General features: G+C 43.3%; 1 protein-coding gene across 1 annotated transcript in view; it reads right to left on the bottom strand.

The window, feature by feature from the left end:
- Positions 1 to 25,547, bottom strand: part of LOC124798421 (farnesyl pyrophosphate synthase-like) — a 262,415-nt gene that overhangs the window by 87,973 nt on the left and 148,895 nt on the right. Inside the window, exon 4 of the mRNA XM_047261823.1 lies at positions 24,178 to 24,390. Within this exon, the coding sequence (XP_047117779.1) occupies positions 24,178 to 24,390 (213 nt within the window). The remainder of the gene's footprint in view (positions 1 to 24,177; positions 24,391 to 25,547) is intronic.

Below are 25,547 nucleotides of genomic sequence, written 5' to 3'. Positions count from 1 at the left end.
CTGCTCACACTGCTAAGGAACTATTTTTCCTGGCTAATTAGTAACCTACAGTTTCTGTACAAGAAATGTGTCTATGCGCTGTGGTAAGTTTAGTCCAATTCAGTCGAGTCAGTGGCAGTTGAGTAGAACTTTGCCGCACATCTACGTTTACATCTATACTCTGCAAACCACTGTAAAGTTTTCCAGAACATGCAGAGAAGCAAAGATTATTATACAAGTAAATTTGTTTACTTCCCATTAAGAATGTAGAAACGTTTATGTCATTGTTGGCAACCGTTTATGAGTTGTTTCAGTCGTTTCCTACCCTTGAAACAGGTTAGTTTTCTATATTGTTCAGTGTTGTTGTTGTTGTTGTGGTCTTCAGTCCTGAGACTGGTTTGATGCAGCTCTCCATGCTACTCTATCTTGTGCAAGCTTTTTCATCTCCCCGTACCTACTGCAACCTACATCCTTCTGAATCTGCTTAGTGTATTCATCTCTTGGTCTCCCTCTACGATTTTTACCCTCCACGCTGCCCTCCAATACTAAATTGGTGGTCCCTTGATGCCTCAGAACATGTCCTACCAACCGATCCCTTCTTCTGGTCAAGTTGTGCCACAAACTTCTCTTCTCCCCAATCCTATTCAATACTTCCTCATTAGTTATGTGATCTACCCATCTAATCTTCAGCATTCTTCTGTAGCACCACATTTCGAAAGCTTCTATTCTCTTCTTGTCCAAACTATTTATCGTCCATGTTTCACTTCCATACATGGCTACACTCCATACAAATACTTTCAGAAATGACTTCCTGACACTTAAATCAATACTCGATGTTAACAAATTTCTCTTCTTCAGAAACGCTTTCCTTGCCATTGCCAGCCTACATTTTATATCCTCTCTACTTCGACCATCATCAGTTATTTTGCTCCCCAAATAGCAAAACTCCTTTACTACTTTAAGTGCCTCATTTCCTAATCTAATTCCCTCAGCATTACCCGACTTAATTAGACTACATTCCATTATCCTTGTTTTGCTTTTGTTGATGTTCATCTTATATCCTCCTTTCAAGACACTGTCCATTCCATTCAACTGCTCTTCCAAGTCCTTTGCTGTCTCTGACAGAATTACAATGTCATCAGCGAACCTCAAAGTTTTTATTTCTTCTCCATGAATTTTAATACCTACTCCGAATATTTCTTTTGTTTCCTTTACTGCTTGCTCAATATAGAGATTGAACAACATCGGGGAGAGGCTACAACCCTGTCTTACTCCCTTCCCAACCACTGTTTCCCTTCCATGTCCCTCGACTCTTACAACTGCCATCTGGTTTCTGTACAAATTGTAAATAGCCTTTCGCTCCCTGTATTTTACCCCTGCCGCCTTCAGAATTTGAAAGAGAGCATTCCAGTCAACATTGTCAAAAGCTTTCTCTAAGTCTACAAATGCTAGAAACGTAGGTTTGCCTTTCCTTAATCTTTCTTCTAAGATAAGTCGTAAGGTCAGTATTGCCTCACGTGTTCCAGTGTTTCTACAGAATCCAAACTGATCTTCCCCGAGGTTGGCTTCTACTAGTTTTTCCATTCGTCTGTAAAGAATTCGTGTTAGTATTTTGCAGCTGTGACTTATTAAGCTGATAGTTCGGTAATTTTCACATCTGTCAACACCTGCTTTCTTTGGGATTGGAATTATTATATTCTTCTTGAAGTCTGAGGATATTTCGCCTGTTTCATACATCTTGCTCACCAGATGGTAGAGTTTTGTCAGGACTGGCTCTCCCACGGCCGTCAGTAGTTCCAATGGAATATTGTCTACTCCGGGGGCCTTGTTTCGACTCAGGTCTTTCAGTGCTCTGTCAAACTCTTCACGCAGTATCATATCTCCCATTTCATCTTCATCTACATCCTCTTCCATTTCCATAATATTGTCCTCAAGTACATCGCCCTTGTATAGACCCTCTATATACTCCTTCCACCTTTCTGCTTTCCCTTCTTTGCTTAGAACTGGGATTCCATCTGAGCTCTTGATATTCATACAAGTCGTTCTCTTATCTCCAAAGGTCTCTTTAATTTTCCTGTAGGCGGTATCTATCTTACCCCTAGTGAGATAGGCCTCTACATCCTTACATTTGTCCTCTAGCCATCCCTGCTTAGCCATTTTGCACTTCCTGTCGATCTCATTTTTGAGACGTTTGTATTCCTTTTTGCCTGTTTCACTTACTGCATTTTTATATTTTCTCCTTTCATCAATTAAATTCAATATTTCTTCTGTTACCCAAGGATTTCTACTAGCCCTCGTCTTTTTACCTACTTGATCCTCTGCTGCCTTCACTACTTCATCCCTCAAAGCTACCCATTCTTCTTCTACTGTATTTATTTCCCCCATTCCTGTCAATTGCTCCCTTATGCTCTCCCTGAATCTCTGTACAACCTCTGGTTCTTTTAGTTTATCCAGGTCCCATCTCCTTAAATTCCCACCTTTTTGCAGTTTCTTCAGTTTTAATCTACAGGTCATAACCAATAGATTGTGGTCAGAGTCCACATCTGATTGTTCAGTGAAAGAACATAATACCAACAGTATATTTAAGAGAAACCACATAGTAACTGCTGTAGTTTGTAGATTATTTATGAAATAGGGATGCCTTTCAAATTTACGACAGAGGAATACGCCGATATGGTGGTTTTCCAAAATTAGATTCTCGGGAACTTCCGTTGAAAACTTTTGCGCAGTTGTCTGGAATTTAAAAAAACAAATTGGGCCAAGTGGTTAATAAATTAAGAATATTGCGAAATTGCGTCTTTGCTTCTCTGGATGTTCTGGAAAACTACTGTAGATACACGTCTGGGAAATGTTTTATTAGATTCACCAGACCAATAACAAAAAAAAGAAAAAAAATCGAATTCGTGCTTTACTTTAACCTCGTACTGTTTTGCTGTGACTTCATATTAGCGAAGTTGCTAAATTTCAGGCAAAATCTTTTATTAGCCGTTATGTCCGTAACCAAACATTTGCGGACCTATGTTTACATAAACTTTTTTCTTTAGTTTTACTTGTAGAATAACATATTAAAATATTTGCATATCATCGTGAATCACCCTGTATTTCTAGATTCATCACTTAATACCATTTCTTAAGAAGCAGTTCGCGTTATATTTCAGTAACGCTGTCCCAAGTCAATCGAACTGCCTTTCTTTATATACTTTCAATGCCCATTGTTAGTCGTATTTCAGTTTTGTCCCAGACACTTGAGCAATACTGTAGGGCAAATCGCACAAGTGTTTTCTAAGCATCTCCTTGGTAGACTGAGTTCATTTCTCCTGTATCCTACGACTGGACCGAAGCCTGCTACCTGGTTTGCCTGTTATGTGTTCCCAGAAATTCTCACACCCCACTTACTTGCATGAACTGACTAATTCCAATTGTGACTCATTGATATTGTGCGAGGGACATTCCGAAAGTAACTTTCGTCATTGTTATTCACACGGAAACTTTCTTGTCAAAAACTAATAATGTACTGGATTATAGATTGTAATGTTTGTTATCATACACATTTACAGTTCAAGATACACTGTCTGCCCTATAAATAGGATAAGTGTAGAGCCCTAATTGAGTTCCAAATTTGACCATATTATGCGGTATGCAAGACAAATTATGACCAAATCTAAATGTAAATGTTACGATATATAACACATATTCATTAATCATAGTATTACAGGGCCACACATTCACAAAGTGATAAGTTATCGCGGATCACTTTTCAAAATTATAAACGTAGGCTATTCAACACGAATAATTTTAAAATTAGGTACTTAATAGTTGTAATGGTATGCGTGCTATATCTTTCTCCTTTTCTTGTAGTAAATATTGTTTACTCTTTTTTACTTATCGGGTCCAAGTTCTGACAGATGAAGCAGAATAAAGAAACAAAAACTTTTAGCAGATTGGTGTTGTTCCTTTAAAACGATGTGTCTCTTATGGAAGCTGTAGTGCACGATTTGATGGGGATTATTATAGTTTTAGCACTTACACTATAGGAGCTTTTCCGTCACTTTGAGAAGTTAGCAACCTCCTTACTTGTCACAAGACGTCGAAGCACATGATACCGTGGCGTGCTTTGCAGGGTGGTGAGGGTGGTAGCAGTTCGGAGCCTGCAGGCCGTCCCCACGTGTGGATCTGCTGTCTGCCTTCACGGCTCTCCCCGAGACCTTGTTGTCCAGACGGCAGTGATGTAGCGCCAAGGTCGCGCCGCTGACCGCCTGTTTTGCTATAAACGCGAACTGGCGAGACTTGTTCCTGCTACTCTATAACCTTATGTTGCCTGGAATCCACACTTGACTCTACAGCAGTAGAGGAGTGCGAAAGACAATGGCGGAATGCTGTTACGAGGGGACTTCAAAACGTAAGTTACACTTTATTTTGAAGACCCAGGTAGCTTTTATTGAATGCTGCCTTTATTTCAAAGTGACGCAGATACGTGATACTGTTTCTCCATGTACGAGATCTGTCCCAAAAATTCCGGAACATTCGTAATTTCTCTCTGATAATGTGTTGGAGCGAAATGCAGTTGGCATCCCTGCACAGGCTTGTGTTTAATGTGTAACTGCTGGAAGTTTCTTTGTTGGGCGTTTGTTAGTTGTTGTTCAGTGCCGTATTGAGTAGAACGGTGTGTCGCCCAGTTTGCGAATTTCAATGTGGCTGTGTTAGAGGAGCAGCGCGCCTGCATTAAATTTTGCGTGGAACTCAAGGAAAACTTTACAAAGAAACACCAAATGACGCAGGAAGCCTATGGTGATAACTGCTTCAGCCGTGATCGGTGCTGCGAATGGTTCACGCGGTTTAAAATGACCGGACGGAAGTTAGAGATGATCCTCTTTCAAGACGCCCTTCGACGCCCACGTCAGGAACGTCAACGAAATTGTGCGTGTTAGTCGAAGACTGACTGTCCGAGAAATTGCAGAAGAATGTAACATTTCAGTCGGATCATGTCATGAAGTCCTGACACAGCATCTTGGAATGCATCGTGTTGCCGCCAAGTTCGTCCCACAGCTCATGAGTCAAGACCAGGAAGTCCTTCGCCTCGCAATCTGTGAAGAGCTTTTGGATCATGCAAATGAGAACGAGATGTTCCTTAAGAGAATCATAACGGGTGATGAAACGGGGTCTACGGTTATGATGTTGAGACCAAGGTTCAATCTTCACAAGGAGTCGGAAAAGGTTCTACAAGACCGAAAAAAAGCTCTTCAGGTCAGGTCAAATGTCAAAGCCATACTGATAGTTTTCTTTGACTTTAAAGGATTAGTAATGAATTCACGACACAGGGTCAAACTGTTAATCGATGGTACTATCGGGACATGTTGCGGCGCCTGCGAGAAAATGTGAGGATGAAAGTGCCTGAAATGTGGCGAGACAATTCATGGCTCTTGCATCACGATATGGCATCCGCACATTCATCCCTGTTGGTGGGTGACTATTACACAAAAAACAAAATCACTGTGCTGACTCATCCTCCGTACTCTTCAGACCTGGCCCCTGCGGACTTTTTTTATTTCGAAAGTTGAAAATCCCGTTGGAAGGACGGAGATTTGCAACGAAAACCGAGATAAAATAAAATTTGCAGACGGCGCTTCGTGTGATCCAGCAAGTGGCGTCCCAAGACTGCTTCCGAAAGTGGAAACGGCGTTGGGAGCAGTGTATCAATTGTGGAGGAGAGTATTTCGAAGGAGACCATACACAGTAAGTAAGAGGTGATAAGCGTCGAAAAATTATGTGGACAAAGTTCCGGAATTTTTTGAACAGATCTCGTGGTCACCAAATCTCCATAAACAACGGTCGGTACGTTCTACAAATTGTTCAGTTCCTCGATGATGTGAATCCGGTCCTTGGTCAGGGAGCCACTTTAGAACCGCTGTCTGAATGTCCTCATCGTCGGAAAATCTGCGCTTGCTGCGAATCACGTCCTAGCCTGGCTGGACATTGTGGTATGTGGTCGGTGTCAATGGCTTTCCTTGCCGATCAGCATCGTCCCCGCCTATGCGGCCTTGGTCAAATTGTTATCACTATTGACTGCACGCGACATTGCAGTTGGTCCTTATACCGCCAGAAGTTTATGTGAATCTCTGTGCGATTTGGACGTTTTTCGCAACAAGAATGGTATTGCACGCGTACTTCAACTTTGGAGAAAGTTTCCGGGTACCGTGCCAATTCACTCGCACACTGTGGTGCACCTGTTACTCGTACGCATCAGAACTGTGTCTGCAGCGTACCCAGAACATGTACTCTCTTCTGACAACTTGTGCTTAGCGTGGGATGACATATATAACTCACTTTCTGAAGTCCCCTCGCACCAGTATGCTTCCCATTAAATACAGTTCGACAGTGAAACAGGCCTGAATTTGGATTATATGTGGTCCGTTCTTGAGTATAACTCGAGGACAGGACACCCATAATACAGTGGCATGATGAAGAGATCGAGAAGGTCGAGAAACAGCACCACAATGTGTAAAGTGTGCGCTAAATTTTCAACGTACACTGTTAGGAGAACTACGCAGTAAAGCAGCTTTCCGTTGCAAGATATGAATGTTGTGCTTCACGTGGACATGAGTGTGATGCGTTAGTGTGGAGTGTCGTGTTTGTGCTCTTGATCCACTAGTGGAAGAAGTACCACCAAGTGGTTTAGCCCAGCTCAAGTTACCAGTCATGTCACATGCGTTAGTATCAAAAAGGAGAGGATTGCAATTTCAAAAGAAAACGGAAACTGATGCACGGTCTGGAGAGCAAGACCTTAACATCGCCGCTATTTCTCTATCCGTCGATGGAAATTTCTTTCACCACAAACATTTGAAGGGGCAACCTCCACGCCTTGCGTATCTTTAATACCGTAAGTTAATGATTATACTTAACAACAGTATGACTCTATATCTGCAGCTATACGCTGGTGAACTTCGTGGAAAGCTGCCCCGCAACATGAGTCCGCACTCGGTCTCGCGGCAGTACTCACAGCTTGACTCAGGCTAACATCTGATGTGAACAGACTCCCCCCCCCGACGGTTACACTCAACAACACGCTATGACGGCCTTCACAAGCCAGTCACAATCGTCTCACCTTAAAGGTCCTTGTCCTGCTGAACTTTTCCAGTCTCTCTCTCACGTTATTTTTGTCTCCTTGTTCTTCAATCTACTTTGTCCTTGACCGAATTAGATGTAATAACACTGCGTACAACTCCACTTCTGTCATAGGTGATGCTATTACAATATTCTCAGCCCGTCGTAACCTAGCATCACCAACGTATTTTCCATAAGGATTATTATCAAAGGGAGGGGCGGGCGATACTCTATGCCTATCACAAAAAATTTTAAAAAAATCGTTAAATTTTGCTATGTTGTATTAAGAATAAATTTTAAAATAGGCACTGATTTGTTGGTATGATTCAGAACCTGAAAATTTATTTTAGAACCATTTTAGCGGTACCAACGCATTTTCCATAACCAAGTAACTGTTCTTTATGACCACTATAAAAGAATTTAAAAAACACAAGTTTCGTTAACTCTTCATGACTGATATTCACAACATACTTTTTAAAGTCACACTGTTATATTGAAGGGTCCACAACATTAAAATATGAATATGAAATGAGCTGCGAAAAGTCACATGTGCTACTAAGGCTTAAATTTTTGTGTTAAGTTTTACTGAAAAGTTTAAAACAATTCCGGAAAATGGTAGAATATGTCAGAAAAACAATAATATTCTTTTTAATTTGAAAATATAAATATAAGGTTCATAACTAGATAAAAATATTTTGAAAAAGTGGGCTTAAATTCACCCCCCTCCCCATCCCCCTGCCCGTCGGTGGTATTGTAAGGGTTAATTAACGTAGCTGGTATGTACTTACAATTATGAGAATATAGAGACAACATTCCGAGCGACAATGAATTCTCATTCTGTTTTGTAAATTTAGAACTACTACTACTACTCCTGGTGCCATATAAAGATGGAGTACGGTAGTTCAAAAAATATTAAATGTTTGTTCCGGCTACTCTGGAATGAAAACTGTCATTAATTAGACACATTAGATTGTCCTCGTGGGAGACATTAGATAAAAACTGCTAATATTGTAGAACATTCACAGGTCTCGTGCTTTACAATTTTAAAATGTCGCCTCACGTCAGCCACCTATTTACAGTGAAAAAAAAACTAGAATTTATGTGTTTCGAAGGTCAACCCTTCATCTTCAGAGTTACTGTACAAGAAACTTCTAAGAGCAACCATATGAAACATAAATAAGAGTAATAAAAATAATAAAGTAAAGTAGCCAAGCTATTTTATTATTTTTATCGCTCTTGTTGTGTTTTACACTGGTTATGTTTTACACTGGTTTCTTGTACAGTAATTCTGAAAGTGATGGCTTGGCCTTCGAAACGGGCAAATTGTAGTGCTTTTTACAGCGTAAATATGTGGGTGTGCCGACATTTTAATAATGATTTTTACAATCACGACCTCGTATCCATTATGGATAAAATCAAAGGTTCTGCTTCACAGTTATACATGAGCACATCAGACAAAAAATTAGTCTCTGCCAGGAGACATCAAGGTAATACCGTGTAACATTGCATTTGACATTGATAACGGCCTCAGTTCAGAGATGAAGATAGTCAACAGGTACCTTGAAGTAGCCTATGTAAGCCAGCTGATACCATGCACTGAGTGAATGAGTGATTTTTTAGCAAGGCTGAAAGGGACTAAATATCGATGTCATCAGTCCCTTTAATAATCGGAGCCTAGAGGTTACTCGAAGACCGATCTTTGCAGCGTCATCTGAGGTAGGAGAGAAAAAGTCAAAGATTAAGGAGCTGCAATGAGGTAGGAGCGGGTGTGCCAGTCTGAAGCAGCCGGTGACCCTCCTCCCCCCTTCCCCTTTTCCGGTACAGCCCTGTTGCGGGAGATCAACTTCCGCCCTAGTCCAGCAGGCCCGCAGTAACTGCAGAACACTGCTATTCATTGATTCTGAGGTCCCGTAGAGTTATCAGACTGCGGGGATGTTAATTGCTACATTTCGACAGCTATTCCAAACAGTCCCGCACATTTTCTATGGGATTTATTTCGGAAGATTTAGTGGGGCAGGCGAAGTGCCTGAGTGTTCGACAAACCACAAACGTAAGCGTGCAGCCCTGTGTACACGGCTTTCGTCCTCTTGCAAGACGGGAGTGTACACAGCATGCTCATCATGAAGACGTAGAAGAATGGAAAGCACTTGTCACTGAGCTTGTCGAAGTATAAATACTGGATCACGTTCGCGGTTACCAGACTGAGTGGGCCAACTGACGGTACGAAAAACATTTCCAAAACATTACAGAACCACTACCGTCCTGAGATACACCTTCTATACACTGCGGACTTACACCTCACTGGACGTCGGTGCAGTTGCTGCCTTGCATCATTTGAAAAAGAGGGAAAATCGCGAGTCGCCGGACCGCACGACGCTCCTCCGCTCAGCAACTGTCCACTTTCTGTGTTGTTTGGCTCACTGAAGACGTGCACCTTTATTGCACCCGTGAGCAGTGCCCTTTGCGATATGCCCGATGCCAAATGTCCGTTTCATGCAATTTCCTTCAAATCTTCTCTCGGAACTGGATGAGTAGGATCTATGTTCACTGACAGCAGCAATTCCTGTCAAGTTTGAGGCCGGATGTCATTCCCTTTCGGATAGCATCTTTTTTATGATCATTGTCCTTATGGTGTTTTACATGGCTACGGGTGGTACACCAATCCTTGTAGACAGCCGAGGCAGTATGCACTGGTACCCCGACAAGTCAGGCTACTTCATTTACGGCGTGATCACGGGCACGTCCAGATACGATAGCTGATACTGGCACTCTGTCGCGTGTCTCCATATCGACCCGTTCCGCTGCGCACCTTCCATACAAGGAACTGGCACATACACACCACTTCATTCCTACGATGCCCTCTTTTAAGGGGTGAATCATTTTTAGTAATGTGAGCTTATGTTCTACCAGGCTGCAGAGGAATCAGTTTTTGTAAAAACCACTTTTATTCAAGACAGAATTCCGATGGATATTTTTTTGCCCTATATGTTTCTCAAGCAGTTACTTTCAGAGAAAATAGAAAATGAGCACAAATAAACATTTCAAGCCAAAATCGTGACAAGTTACTGGTAATTCTAGAACCCGCTTCAATTCACGCCGAAGTCACATCGTTGCCATAGCCAAGAAAAGTCTAACAATCGGTGGAATCTTTTCAGCAAATGTACGAAATATCTACTGCACAACACAGTGACACCAAACAGGCCTCGTTAATAGCATAAGTGTAATCATATCGATTATTCAGTGTAACACGCTGCAGTAAGGGGGTGGCAGTTCTTTGCAGTAACCTGCCTAGGTATCCATCAGTCCAAAAAGTTTCGACACTGTATTAATAAAAAAATAGAGGAAAGTTAAGATGGTAATTTTAATGCTTTCCGTATTGTACATAGTTTCACCTTACTTGAGTGTAATGCCCAGAATATACCTATAATTAAGTGAAACTGCCATAAAAGTCGTTCTGTGGGATGTTGTCCAACTCAGATTCACACTGGCCTGAATGTCGGTTATATTGTCAAAGCGTTGACGCTTCATGTGGACTTCTGCACTTGTTCGTTTTGTGGTAGGTTCGTATTAATAATACTAAGTCTCGTCAACTGTGATGACTTTTTTCCAGAAAAGAATTGTCCGCGTTTTGTATTTCAGTCAAGTCGCAGGAGGCGTCCACGCATCGTCGTTTTGTTCGAAAATCAATGTGTGCAGCACGAACTTTGCACAACTTTGTTCTTCTTCAAAACATTCTAGATAAAGTCTTCAATTCTTGACTCAGAGATGTTGCTACGTTGCGGTTTGCGACACGACTGCGTTGACGTAGTGCGGACCAAATTCACTGCTTAACACTCCCGCTCACAACTGACTGGTCGAATGCACATTTGCAGTTTACTGTTATTAGTTCAAGTTGTCACCGTGGTTATTGCGCTGACGTCGCTTAGACGCCAGGAATAAAATCAGCCTCCGAACTTTTTCGACGGATGTTGTGTATTTCCAGGCTGGCACGATGGTATCTTAAGGGAGTATGGGCAAGTGCGTTGTCCGCGAGCAGGTAGCAGGCAGGGCAGCCGCGGCCCGCTTTGCAGACACAGGAGGCCCGCGGCTTTCACTCGAGCCACGCTGGGAGGGTCCAGGAACAGGCGTGCTGGCCGGCACGTATGCACGTGCAGCCGCGGCGAGGAAGCCCGCCAGAGGCCTTGGCGCCGACCCGCCAGCTGGCTACACCGGTTCTTCCGCCGGCAACACTGTGCTAGCTTTTTAAAGGCTATTACGTTGTCCTCCGAGGTCGCGAAATTGCCGCGTCATGCAGCTCGCCTTTAAATGTTTACGTGTTCACTGTGTAGTTGGTACAGCCACAGAGTCAGTAGAAAGATCAACAAATGTAAATTTAAAATGTCCTAATTCAAAGCGAACAGAAAGGAGAGAAAGAGTTGAGAGATATGATACGGCGAGAAGAATTTGACAGAGAAGTGGGACACCTAAACTGAAACAAGTCCCTTGTAGTTGACATGTTCTCAAAATTACTGAAAAAAATGGTTCAAATGGCTCTGAGCACTATGGGACTTAACTTCTGAGGTCATTAGTCCCCTAGAACTTACAACTACTTAAACCTAACTAACCTAAGGACATCACACACATCCATGCCCGAGGCAGGATTCGAACCTGCGACCGTAGATGTCGGTTCCAGACTGTAGCGCCTAGAACCGCTCGGTCACCCCGGCCGGCCAAAATTACTGAGATTCTTGGGAGAGCCAGCTATGAGAAAAGTGTTGCACCTAATGTGCAAGGCATATGACACAGGCGAAATGCCGTCGGACTTAAAGAAGACGATAATAATTCCAACTCCAAAGAAAGCGAGTGCTGATAGACCTGCATGTACCCGAACCATCGCTTTAATAAGTCAGGGTTACAAAATATTGAGACGAATTATTTACTGAGGAATGTGTGTGTGTGTTTGTGAATTCCTAAGGGATCAAACTGCTGAGGTCATCAGTCCCTAGACTTACACACTACTTAAACTAACTTATGCTAAGAACAACACACACACACATACACACACACACACACACACACACACACACACACACACACACACACACACACACATGCTCGAGGGAGGACTCGAACCTCCGGCGGGAGGGGCTGCGCAATCCGTCACATAGTGCCTCAAACCGCGCGGTCACTCCGCGCGGTGAGGAAAGCCGACCTTATAGACGATCAGTTTGAATTCCAGACAAAGGTAGGAACACCTGAAGCCATATTGACCCTACGACTTATCTTAGAAGATACAGAAAAAACGCAAATCTATGTTTGTAGGATTTGTCGATTTAGAGAAAGCTTTTAACTATGTTGAGTAGAACACAATCTTGGAAATTCTGAAGGTAGCGTGGATAAAATAAGGTGAGCGATAAGTAATTTACAACTTGCACAGAAACCAGACGGCAGTTATTAGAGTCGAAGGATATTGAAAGGGCAGCACTGGTTGAGAAAGGAGTGAGACAAGATAGTAGTTTCCCCCAATATGATTCAATCTGGAGACTGAGCAAGCAGTAAAGGAAAGCGAGGAGAAATTTGGAAAGCGAATTAAAGACCAGGGATACGAGAAAACAAACTTTGAGGTTTGGCGATGACATTTTAATTGTGTCAGAGGCAAAAGCGGACTCGGAAAAGAAGCTCGGCGAAAAGGATAGAGTCTTGAAAAGAGTTTATAAGATTAGCAGCAACAACGACAAAACAAGGCTAATGGAAGTGGCCGAAATAAAACAGGTGATGCACAAAAAATTAGGTTAGCAAATGAGAAACTATGAAGTAGATGACTTTTGCTATTTGGGCAACAAAATAACTGATGATGGCCAAAGTATGGAAGACGTAAAATGCAGATTGGCAAAAGCAAGACAAGAATTTCTGAAAAAGAGAAATGTGTTAACATTTAATACAAATTTAAATATTAGGAAGTACAATTTGAAATTATTTATCTGGAAGGTAGCGTAGTACAGAGGCGTAACGTGGACAATAAGCAGTTCAGACAAAAAGAGAACAAATGCTTTTGAAATATGATGCTACAGAACAATGCTTAAGATAGGTGGGTAGATCGAGTAACTAATGAGAAGACGCTGAATGTAATTGAAAAAAAAAACTAATCTATGACATAACTTGACTAAAAGAAGGGATCGTTTGATCATGAGGTACCAAGGAATCGTCAGTTTGATAATGGAAGGAAGCGTAAGAGGTAACAACTGTAATAGAAGACCAAGCTATAAATACAGCAAGCAGGTTCATATGGATGTAGGTTGCAGTACTTATTCGGAGATGGAGAGGCTTGCTCAGGCTACAATAGCGTGAACAAACTAATTTTCGGACTGAGCACCAAAACAACAACAAGTATTACCACAGATTTACACCTACTATGTAGACAGCATCTGAATGGAAATTCTACGAGAAAGTAATTAACAGATCGTGACGCACAGTGTGAAAAGTAGTTCAAATGATGAAAACTGGTAACTACAATTATACCTACATGTACTTTATTGTAGCTAACCTTTACTGTAATGAAAGTAAACACACTGCCGATAGTGTAATAACATTGAAACATGGCTCATCAAAAGCGGAAAGCAATAGAAATGTGTGTTGCTCCTTGAGGCATGACGCTACCCCTCGCCCTTAGCAGTGTTGCCGAACAAAAGTCAACAAAGTCACGGGCTTCTAAAAGTCTGAAAGTATTTTTCATGTTTGTTGTCGCTTCGTTAGTCACCAAACCCAAATATATCTGTCTTTTCAACTCAGAGAAGCAATTCAAATGGTTCAAATGGCTCTGAGCACTATGGGACTCAACTGCTGTGGTCATAAGTCCCCTAGAACTTAGAACTACTTAAACCTAACTAACCTAAGGACATAACACACAGCCATGCCCGAGGCAGGATTCGAACCTGCGACCGTAGCGGTCGTGCGGTTCCAGACTGTAGCGCCTTTAACCGCTCGGCCACTCCGGCCGGCAGAGAAGCAATTAATTGCATCTAGCGTTCTCAATTATTTGTTGTATACACTGAGATGGAAAAGTCATGGAACATTTTCTGATATCGTGTCGGACCCCCTTTTGCCCGGCGTAGTGTACCAACTCGACGTGCAGAAATATTGAGCCACCCATAATTGCGAAATTGCTGCCGGTGCAGGATGTTATGCACGAACTGACCTGTCGATTATGTGCGATAAATGTTCGATGGGATTCATGTTGGGCGATCTGGGTGGCCAAACCATTCGCTCGAACTGTCTAGAATTTTCTTTAAACCAATCGCGAACAACTGTGGCCTAGTGACACGACATCATTGTTTGGAAATATGAAGTCCACGAATGGCTGCAAATGCTCTCCAAGTAGCCGAACATAACCACTTCCAGTCAATGATCGTTTCAGTTGGACCAGAGGACGTAGTCCATTCCACGTAAACACGGCCAACACCATTATGGGTCCACCACCAGCTTGTACAGTTCCATGTTGATAATTTGGGTCCGTGGCTTAATGGGGTCTGCGCCACACTTCAACCGTACCATCAGCTCTTAACAACTGCAGTCGAGACTCGTCCGACCAGGCCACGACTTTCCAGCCGTCCTGGGTCCAACCGACGCGGTCACGAGCCCTGGCAACTCTACGCAAACGCCGCTGTTCTCGTTCGTTAAGTGAAGGCAACCGGCCACTGCGTTGTCCGTGGTCAGAGGTAATACCTGAAATCTGGTATTCTCGGCACACACTTGACACTGTGGATCTCGGAATACTGAATTCCCTAACGAGTCCGAAATGGAATGTCCTAAGCGTCCAGCTCCAACTACCATTCTGAATTTAAAGTCTGTTAATTCCCGTCGCGCTGCCGTAATCACATCGGCAACCGTTCCGCATGAATCACCTGGCCACAAATGACAGCTCCACCAATGCACTGCCCTTTTATAACTCGTGTAGCCTATACCTCATCTGTATATGGTGCATATCACTATCCCATGACCTTTATCGCCTCACTGTATATCCCTTGATGTCTTAAGAAGTAACGATATGTACGTGCAGTATTTTTTAAAGTGTCTCATATTATTAAGGGACACAGCACTTTTCAAAACAAGACATATAAACTTTTGTCTGGAAACATCTCATCATAATCGAAATACAAGGTCTCACTTTTTTAGTATCCTCACTGTGTTCATCCATGAAACAAAAGCATTCGCTAATTCCTTCCTTGTTGCTGCTGTCCGCTTCTTCCCCGCACTCTGCCCACAATCCAGTGCCCTGCTGCTTTTAAGAAGAAGATGAAGTACCTTCTCTCACCCTCATAACGTTTCCCCAAAAATTAACGTATGTGGCCAGTTTTACCTCTGTCAAACAATAAATCAAATCTTCCCAAAATTTCCACGTTACACTTCTATCTCTTTTCATTTATCTCTAAGTGATGTCACTTTTGCTTCCCATGTTCTACCATTTTCCTCTTTCTCTCCTCTCCGTTGTTGCTAGCGCCCATTTTTCCTTCCGATTATTCACTTATTCGAGTCAGAAAACAAATACAATACATAGCAAGCAGCACTTAGAACAAATGAAAGAAAGCATTTCCAGGCTGTATTATTCTAGACCAAAATATTGCATCTTCAATTGCAACCCGTGTCGCGAGCACACTATCTTCTTCTGTGCAAAATGTAGGGCACAGCTGATAATCGGTTAGGAGCTCCACGGTCTGTGGTCCGCAGTCACAGGGGCCAGGGAAGTGCCATTTCTGCAGGTTACTCCTGGATCTTGTGCTTGTCATGAACGAATGTAAACTGTCTGTTTTTCTGCAGTTTGGTATTTCTAAATGTTTTATTCTACAGTGTAGTAGGTGTAACTTATAACATGCTTATCGTAATATATGTAATGTACAGCCGGCCGGGGTGGCCAAGCGGTTCTAGGCGCTACAGTCTGGAACCGCGCGACCGCTACGGTCGCAGGTTCGAATCCTGCCTCGGGCATGGATGTGTGTGATGTCCTTAGGTTAGTTCGGTATAAGTAGTTCTAAGTTCTAGAGGACTGATGACCTCAGAAGTTAAGTCCCATAGTCCTCAGAGCCATTTCAACCATTTTGTAATGCACAGTGCTGAGAACGCCTGGTTAGATGTAACAGATGGCCGGAGGGTCTTAATCTTGTCAGGTTAAATATATCAATAAATAAATTTTGAAAACATGTTTCCAGTATGTACTTTGAAGATGCTGCACAACTATGTGCATATTGTCCTAAACAGTAGTATAATTGATCATCTCGTGGATGTTGCAGGTCTTATTTCCGTGCTTGCTAAGAAAAACTGGAGAGGAATTCCGCCTTATGCAATACACCGTATTATGATTTTGTATTACCCAGACACGTTTCAGCATTTTATGTGCTATCTCACTGGGGTTTGGTTTATTTTCTTTCTCACATGACGTTATTTATTACGTATGCTGGTAGCTTTAAATGTATCATGCGTTCTACAGCTTGCAATGGTTTTTGTGTTGTGGTGTTTTGTTTCCTTGCTCGTGTCGTGTTGCTGCTTTAGTTATGCGTGCATTTTGTATGACTGGTCACCCAAACACAAGAGTTCCTGTCGTCAATTCGAACTGTGCTTGGCTGACAAATCATAAAAAATGCGTGTCTAACCCACAGAGTTTCTGCCGCCAGATCAGTCTGAGGTTGGCGACGAATCATACAAAATGATTGTCTTACAACAGTTAAACAAGTACGCTTATTAACACGACGCGAGCAATGAAGCAAACACCACAACATCAAAAATCATGTTCAAGATGTTCAAATGTGAGTGAATTCCTAAGGGACCAAACTGCTGAGGTCATCGATCCCTCCCGAGCCCCCTCCCCATCCCAAAAAAAAGACAAGCTGAAGAATGCATGGTAGATTCAAAGCTACCAGCATACATGTTTAATAGCGCCGTGAGAGAAAGAAATTGAAGAAAACTCCACTGAAGATAGCACAGGAAATGCTGAAACATGCCTGGGTAAGACAAAACATCACTGACAATTCGAGTCCCGTAACACGTGTTGTTTTTGTTGTTGTTGTGGTCTTACAGCAAATGTTACGTGGATAACCCGTCCCTGGTGCTCACTCGCACGATGAGATCTCGTAACGCCGCTGCTTTTGTCGCTTCTGTGCCATCTGACGTTTACGAGCTTTCGTTCGCATGTGTGACCGCTGCCGCCATCTAGGAGGAAATGCGCGTACTAACCGAGCGCATGTCATACAACGCGCCGAGTGCCATCCCACCGCCCAGCGGCAATGTCACCGTACAATACGTGCTTGTCTTCGCGAACAAGTTTTCCACCTGCACTGACAGAAGCTGATCGGAATAGAACATATAAATGAATTCCTTTTGCTAGCTTGTAAGACGTAAAAAGTGGTTTATCAAATGAGAAAAAGAGCATTTAGGCAAAATTTGTCGGTGGTTTGAAAACATGGCAATAGGAAGATTGTTTTTCTGGGTAAAGAGCGTCAAAACATACAGAAAAGACCATATCCGGTATCAGGAAACCACGATGGATGGACTTGGGCGTAATCATATAACAGCAACTTGCAGGATGTTACATACAGGTTGTCCGATTTACTTTGACCACACCTAATAACTTTTTGTCCAGAAGCAAAACAAAAATTTATCAAGCAAATGTTACTTGCTACCAGGGGGACATTATCCACAACACTTGACTTTCTCGTAAATTTGTTCGGTACGAAGGTATGAACAGTTGCACCTCTATTTTAAGAGGCATCTCATCTTTTTTTATTTTGTAATTCACTTTCTCTCCTCAAGACCTGTTCAAAAACACAACACGTACATTCCTGTAGACATGACGTTATTAAAAACGTAACACGAAACTGACACTGACTCTCCAATAGGGCAGTCCCACTCACCCCCTCCTCCCCGCCACCCCCGACCCCCAACTCCCACATAAATTTCTTCGGACGCCCATATCCCCATCATCATAAAAAAATAATATAATGACGCACGCAGTTCCACCCAGTCAGCGCTTATCTGTTACGCTACGATACCTTGCTACTGGCAGTTCTTTCAAAGACTTGAAGTTTACAAGTACAGTTTCACCTTACAGTATTTGAGACATGGAAACATGTCATGCAATAATACGTGCATTAAAGGGTTATATTAGGACAAGTAATATACTGGTGAGGTTTAGGGCAAGAAGAGAGTACGGAAAAGTGGCCCGGAACCCCACGTCAGGGGAGACTTACCGAAAGGGCTGAGATGGAAAGACTAATTGTTGGGGACTGCATCGGACGAGATGTGAAAACCTGAGAGTTGAAGGTGAAAGACAGGTTAATACGCAAGACAGTGATAACTGCCAAAAACGCCATGCACCAGTTAATAAGAGCGAAAAGCCAAGTGATAGAGGTGGGAGGGAGTCGGCGATAAAAAGAATTTCAGAAAATAGAAGGTATAGAAAATTAAAAGGGAGTGAAGAAAGGAGTAGTTACTGTGAATAAATGCTAAAAGCAAATAATTTAATGTAAATTAATGCCACGTGGCTGGCAGGAACCGAGGACATGTTGTAGTGCCGGTTCCCACCTGCGGAATTCTGAGAAACTGGTGTCTGGGAGAAGAATCCAGCTGGCACGTGTGGTGAAATAGGCACCGACGTCACGACTGTCATGTTTCAGAGCATGCTCTGCAACAGGACATTGTGTGTTGCCAGTATACACCCTCCACCAAGTTATCAGTTAGGACGAATGGGCATAGTGAGAGGGTGTATACTGCCAACACACAATATCCTGTTGCACAGCATACTCTACAATGTGACAATCGTGACCTCGGTGCCTATTTTACAACACATGTTAACTGGATTCTCCCGCTAGACACCAGTTTCTCAGCATTCCGCAGGTGGAAGCTGGCGCTACAACACATTCTTAGTTCTCGCCACCTACCGGATCTTAATTTACGTTAAATTCTTTGCCCTGCTATGAAAAGAAATGGTACCCCAGGCCATCACTTCTGATTGTCGGACAGTAAGGCGGGAGACGGTCAGGTTGCTATCCCATCGCTGTCCAAGGCATCTTCAGACACGTCTTCAGACTGGAATCGCATTGGCTGGAGTAGAATTGTTCAAATGGCTCTGAGCACTATGGGACTTAACTTCTGAGGTCATCAGTCCCCTAGAACTTAGAACTACTTAAACCTAACTAACCTAAGGACATCACACACATCCATGCCCGAGGCAGGATTCGAACCTGCGACCGTAGCGGTCGCGCGGCTCCAGACTGTAGCGCCTAGAACCGCTCGGCCAGTCCGGCCGGCAGTAGGATTGTCTTCCGTGATGAGTCCCATTTTGAACTGAGCCCCGACGACCAGCGAAGATGTGTTTGGAGACTCCCCTGTCAGTGGTGGGATACTGTCACCCGCCATATCGCCCGACAACCACAAGGGATGGTCAGGGCTGCCAGTTCTTTTCATATCAGGTCCCCTTTGGTTGTCATCCGCGGCCCCTTACAGCACAGCAGTACGACAATATTCTACGACCTGTTTTGTTGCACTTTATGGTGAGCTATCTTGGATTTACATTTCAGCAAGATCATGCCTGCCGGCACACAATGAGAGTTTCTACTGCTTGTCTTCGTGCTTGCCAGAACCTACGTTGGCCAGCAAGGTCGCCGAATCTCTCCCTAACTGAGAATGTTTGGAGCATTGTGAGTACGGTCGTCCAACCGGCTTGAGATTTTGACGATCTAATGCACCAGTCGGTCAGAATTTCGCACGATATCCTTAAGGAGGACATCCAACAAGTCTAGCAATTAATGCCAAGCAGAATAACTGCTTGCACAAGGGACTGAGGTGGACCAACGCGTTACTGACGCTCAATTTGTCAAGCTCTTTCTCTTGAAAATATCATCCAATTTTTCTGAAATTGCAATCATTTGTGTGTATACAGGGCGGTCCATTGATAGTCACTGGGCCAAATATCTCACGAAATAAGCGTCAAACGAAAAAATTACAAAGAACGAAACTCGTCTAGCTTGAAGGGGGAAACCAGATGGCGCTATGGTTGGCCCGCTAGATGGCGCTGCCATAGGTCAGACGGATATCAACTGCGTTTTTTAAAAATATGAACCCTCATTTTTTATTACTTACTCGTGTAGTACTTAAAGAAATATGAATGTTTTAGTTGGACCACTTTTTTCGCTTTGTGATAGATGGCGCTGTAATAGTCACAAACATATGGCTACAATTTCAGACGAACAGTTGGTAACAGGTATGTTTTTTAAATTAAAATACAGAACGTAGGTACGTTTGAACATTTTATTTCGGTTGTTACAATGTGATACATGTACATTTGTGAACTTATCATTTCTGAGAACGCATGCTGTTACAGCGTGATTACCTGTAAATACCACATTAATGCAATAAATGCTCAAAATGATGTCCGTCAACCTCAATGCATTTGGCAAAACGTGTAACGACATTCCTCTCAACAGCGAGTAGTTCGTCTTCCGTAATGTTTGCACATGCATTGACAATGCGGTGACGCATGTTGTCAGGCGTTGTCGGTGGGTCACGATAGCAAATATCCTTCAACTTTCCCCACAGAAAGAAATCCAGGGACGTCAGTTCCGGTGAACGTTCGAGACATGTTATGGTGCTTCGACGACCAACCCATCTGTCATGAAATACGCTATTCAAAACCGCCTAAACCGCACGCGAGCTATGTGCCGGACATCCATCCTGTTGGAAGTAGATCGCCATTCTGTCATGCAGTGAAACATCTTGCAGTAACATCGGTAGAACATTACGTAGGAAATCAGCATACATTGCACCATTTAGATTGCCATTGATAAAATGGGGGCCAATTATCCTTCCTCCCATAATGCCGCACCATACATTAACCCGGCAAGGTCGCTGATGCTCTACTTGTCGCAGCCATCGTGGATTTTCCGTTGCCAAATTGTGCATATTATGCCGGTTTACGTTACCGCTGTTGGTGAATGACGCTTCGTCGCTAAATAGAATGCGTGCAAAAAATCTGTCATCGTCCCGTAATTTCTCTTGTGCCCAGTGGCAGAACTGTACACGACGTTCAAAGTCGCCGCCATGCAATTCCTGGTGCATAGAAATATGGTACGGGTGCAACCGATGTTGATGTAGCATTCTCAACACCGACGTTTTTGAGATTCCCGATTCTCACTCAATTTGTCTGGTACTGATGTGGGTATTAGCTGTGACAGCAGCTAAAACACCTACTTGGGCATCATCATTTGTTGCAGGTCGTGGTTGACGTTTCACATGTGGCTGAACACTTCCTGTTTCCTTAAATAACGTAACTATCCGGCGAACGGTCCGGACACTTGGATGATGTCGTCCAGGATACCGAGCAGCATACATAGCACACGCCCGTTGGGCATTTTGATCACAATAGCCGTACATCAACACGATATCGACCTTTCCGCAATTGGTAAACGGACCATTTTAACACGGGTAATGTATCACGAAGCAAATACCGTCCGCACTGACGGAATGTTACGTGATACCACGTACTTATACGTTTGTGACTATTACAGCGCCATCTATCACAAAAGCGAAAAAAGTGGTCCAACTAAAAATTCGTATTTCTTTACGCACTACGCTAATATGTAATAAAAATGGGGGTTCCTATTTAAAAAAAAAAAAAACGCTGTTGACATCCGTTTGACCTATGACAGCCCCATCTAGCGGGCCAACCATAGCGCCATCTGGTTTCCCCCTTCAAGCTAGACAAGTTTCGTTCTTTGTAGATTTTTTCATTTGATGCTTATTTCGTGAGATTTTGGCCCGGTCACTATCAATGGACCACCCTGTCTATACATCACATCTACTGATTTTTGTCTCATTCGAATAATTCCTTCGTGGTATATCGTTTTCTTTTTTTTTTTCTTGTCTTATAATGTATTTCTTATTGTTGTGACATCCATCTATCTTTCTGAGTATCCACAAATCAAGGGCCCCTGCAAGTAGCAACGTTGGCGACGTCTTATCAGGTCGGATACTGTATAGAAAATTAATTTAAAATCCCGGTGGCTTTTTAATACATGGGTTTCATAAGAAGTAGTGAGCACACTGTTAAATTCATGCCAGACTTTGTTGACAGACGTTCACCGTATTGCATGGCCTCAATATAATCGCCCCCATCTTGATCACCTTCCCCTAGAGAGATGGAAGGCTTCGTTCACCGTCAGCACATCGATCTCTGTTGATGTCTCGCAAAGCCCGCCCTATGGCACGGATGATGCCCTCACTTGCGTTATAACCCATGCCACGAAGAGTGGCCGTCACTTTGGCGAACAAGTCGTAATCACACGTACTCACATCGTTTGAATATGGTATATGTTCCAGTATCTTCCACCCTTAAGTACTCAGGAGCTCCAGTACGGGGTTCATCGTGTGACCTTGTGCATTGTCATGAAGGATGATGGGATGCACTGCCAGAAGGAAACATTGTTGTTCGCTCTCAACATGTGCCACTTAGGTCTTGATCCAAGTACATTGTTTGTGATTCCCAAACATGCTGTTAGGACGCTCGAACTGGCCTTCCACACTTTCAGACAGTATCCACAGCATCTGATCCAAACAGCCATCGCCGTTCCTTGCACTATTTCAACTGACCGTCAATTATCAGCTACAAGGGGCGTTATAAAAGTCCGTGCAAAGTCCGAGAGGTGGCACCACCGGCGCGTATCGACGTCGTGTTTAGTTAGTAGCATCTTTGGAAAGAACGCACACCAAGTTTCAGCCATATTGGCATTCGTGTGAATCAAGGAGGTCGAGTGATTGTCAAAAAAATGAACGAAAAAGAATTTCGTTTGGTAATTAAACATTACTTTATGAAAGGCAAAACGCCTCGGGAGACTAAAGAGAAGCTTGATAAACATTACGGTGACTCTGCACCTTCGATTAGAACAGTTTATAAGTGGTTTCAAAATTTTCCGAGTGGCCATACGGGGACAAGTGATGCTGAACGTTCTGGACGCCTTGTCGAAGTTACGGCTCCAGAAATCATTGATACGAGTAAAATCCGTGATATGGTGATGGATGACAGAAGAGTTAGGGTGTGTGAGATTGCTAGTGCTGTGGGCATCTCGAATGAACGGGCACATAATATCTTGCATAAACATTTGGACATGAGAAAGCTATCTGCAAGATGGGTTCCGCGATTGCTCATGCTTGACCATAAACGGAGACGTGTGAAGTGTTGCAAGGATGGTCTGCAGCTGTTCAGGAAGAATCCGCAGGACTTTAAGCGCCGTTTCGTCACTGTGGATGAAACATGGATACATTACTATACTCATGAGACCAAAGAGCAAACTAAACAATGGATTACCAAGGGTGAATCTGCGCCAAAAAAGGCGGAGACAATTTCTTCTGCCGGAAAGGTTATGGTGACTGTCTTTTGGGATTCGCAAGGGATAATCCTCATCGACTATCTGGAAAAGAGTAAAACTATTACAGGTGCATATTATTCATCGTTGTTGGACCGTTTGAAAACCGAGCTGTAAGAAAAACGCCAGCGATTGGACCGCAAAAAAGTCCTCAGCAATTGTGGTCGCAAAAGTAATGGAAATAGGATTCCAACTCGTTTCACTCCCCCCCCCCCCCCCCTCTGTTCTCCAGATTTGGCTCACTCGAACTACTATTTGTTCCCCAATTAGAAGAAATGGCTGGTGGGACAAAGATTTTATTCAAACGAGGAGGTGATTGCAGCAACTAATAGCTATTTTGCAGACTTGGACAATTCTTATTATTCGGAAGGGATCACCAAATTAGAATAGCGTAGGACGAAGTGTATGAGTCTAAAAGGAGACTATGTCGAAAAATAAAAAAGGTTTACTTCAAAAACGTAAGTAGTTTTTATTTTTGCACGGACTTTTCAAATTCCCCTCGTACATCCAGCGGGCATGCTATGTGACGCATAACCTCCATGTTACGGCAGTGTTGGCACTACTTTTTATCCAGCCCGTGTATTTACCTCGCCCGCAGAGGGGGCAAACGCCTTGCATTTGCGCCGCCTGGGACCGCATTAGCCGCAGAAGACGGCAGGGTGAGTCAGCGCAGTGCTACCGCGTATTTGGGTAAAACGAGTGTGTTACTCACGTCGTGGAAGAGGTCCACGACGTCGAGGTAGTAGGGCTGGTTGCGGAAGTGCGTGGCAAGCAGCTGGAAGAGGCCCGTCTGCAGCAGCGTGGCGTCGTTGCAGGCCGTCTGCGGTGTCGTGTCGAACTCGGGCAGCAGGTACCAGCAGGGCTTGCCGCGCCGCGTCTTCGCCTCGTCCAGCGTGTCCTGCGTCATCAGCAGCGACGTGTGCAGCTGCAACACAAGACACACGTGCAAGTACAGTCTGCAGCGGAAGTCGTTACCCAATCACATCTCCTAAACGTCCTTAATGCGACCGTAATGAACAGAAATCTTAGGACGTAAAAATAACAGTTAACTGTTCACAGGGAAACGTCTCAACCGTAACGAGTACCCAAGATAACTAGAAGTCACTGAAGCACCTGACAAAGACAGCAGGTAAAATAAAGACAAGGATTAACATCATCCGCGAACTGTCCGACATCTCTAGTGGCTCCACAGCAAAAATACTCTTCGTACATCAGCAGTGGTAAGAACCGAGGGGCATGAAAGGGAAGCAGTGGTTAAGAAGGGTGTGAGACAGGGTTGCAGCCTACCCTCGATGTTATTCAATATGTAAATTGAGCAAGCAGTAAAGGAAACAAAAGAAAAATAATTGGAGAAGGAATTGAAATCCACAGCGTTTCTGAAGAAGAGAAATTTCTTAACTTCAAGTATAGATTTAAGTGTCAATAAGTCTTTTCTGAAAGTATTTGTATGTAGCGTAGTCATGTATGACGAAAGTGAAGCATGGACTATAAACAGATTAGACAAGAAGAGAACAAAAGCTTTTTACATGTGGTGCTACAGAAGAATGCTGAAGATTAGATGGGTAGATCAGGTACCTAATGAGGAAATGCTGAATAAAACTGGGGAGCAAAGAATTTTGTAGCATAACCTGGCTAGAAGAAGGGATCGGTTGGTTGCACAGAGTCTGAGACATCAGAGGATCACCAATTTAATACTGGAGGGAAGTGTGGGGAGTAAAAGTCGAAGAGGGAGACAAATGAATGAAATAAGCGGATTCCCGAAGGATGTAGATTGCAGTAGTTACTCGAAGGCAAAGAGGCTTTCACAGTCTTGAATAGCATGGAGAGCTGCAGCAAACCGGTCTTAGGACTGAAGACCACAACAACAACACATCAGCAGTTGGGGTCGTCTATTCAGTGGCGGTATACTGCGCTCCTGAACGGATTGAAAGCTCACATACACACGAGACTTAATTGGTACCAAATTACACTATTTACGCTACCAATGGCACAATATAATCCACCGCTTCTGCACAGCTGTCCTCCTTGAAATGTATACCACCTACAACCCGAAATACATTTTAAAAGTGCCCTTCTTGGATA

This window comes from Schistocerca piceifrons, chromosome 5 (assembly GCF_021461385.2).
Source record: "Schistocerca piceifrons isolate TAMUIC-IGC-003096 chromosome 5, iqSchPice1.1, whole genome shotgun sequence".
NCBI lineage: Eukaryota > Metazoa > Arthropoda > Insecta > Orthoptera > Acrididae > Schistocerca > Schistocerca piceifrons.
The sequence above is the reverse complement of the archived record's forward strand: the minus strand, read 5'-3'. Positions and strand labels throughout refer to the sequence as shown.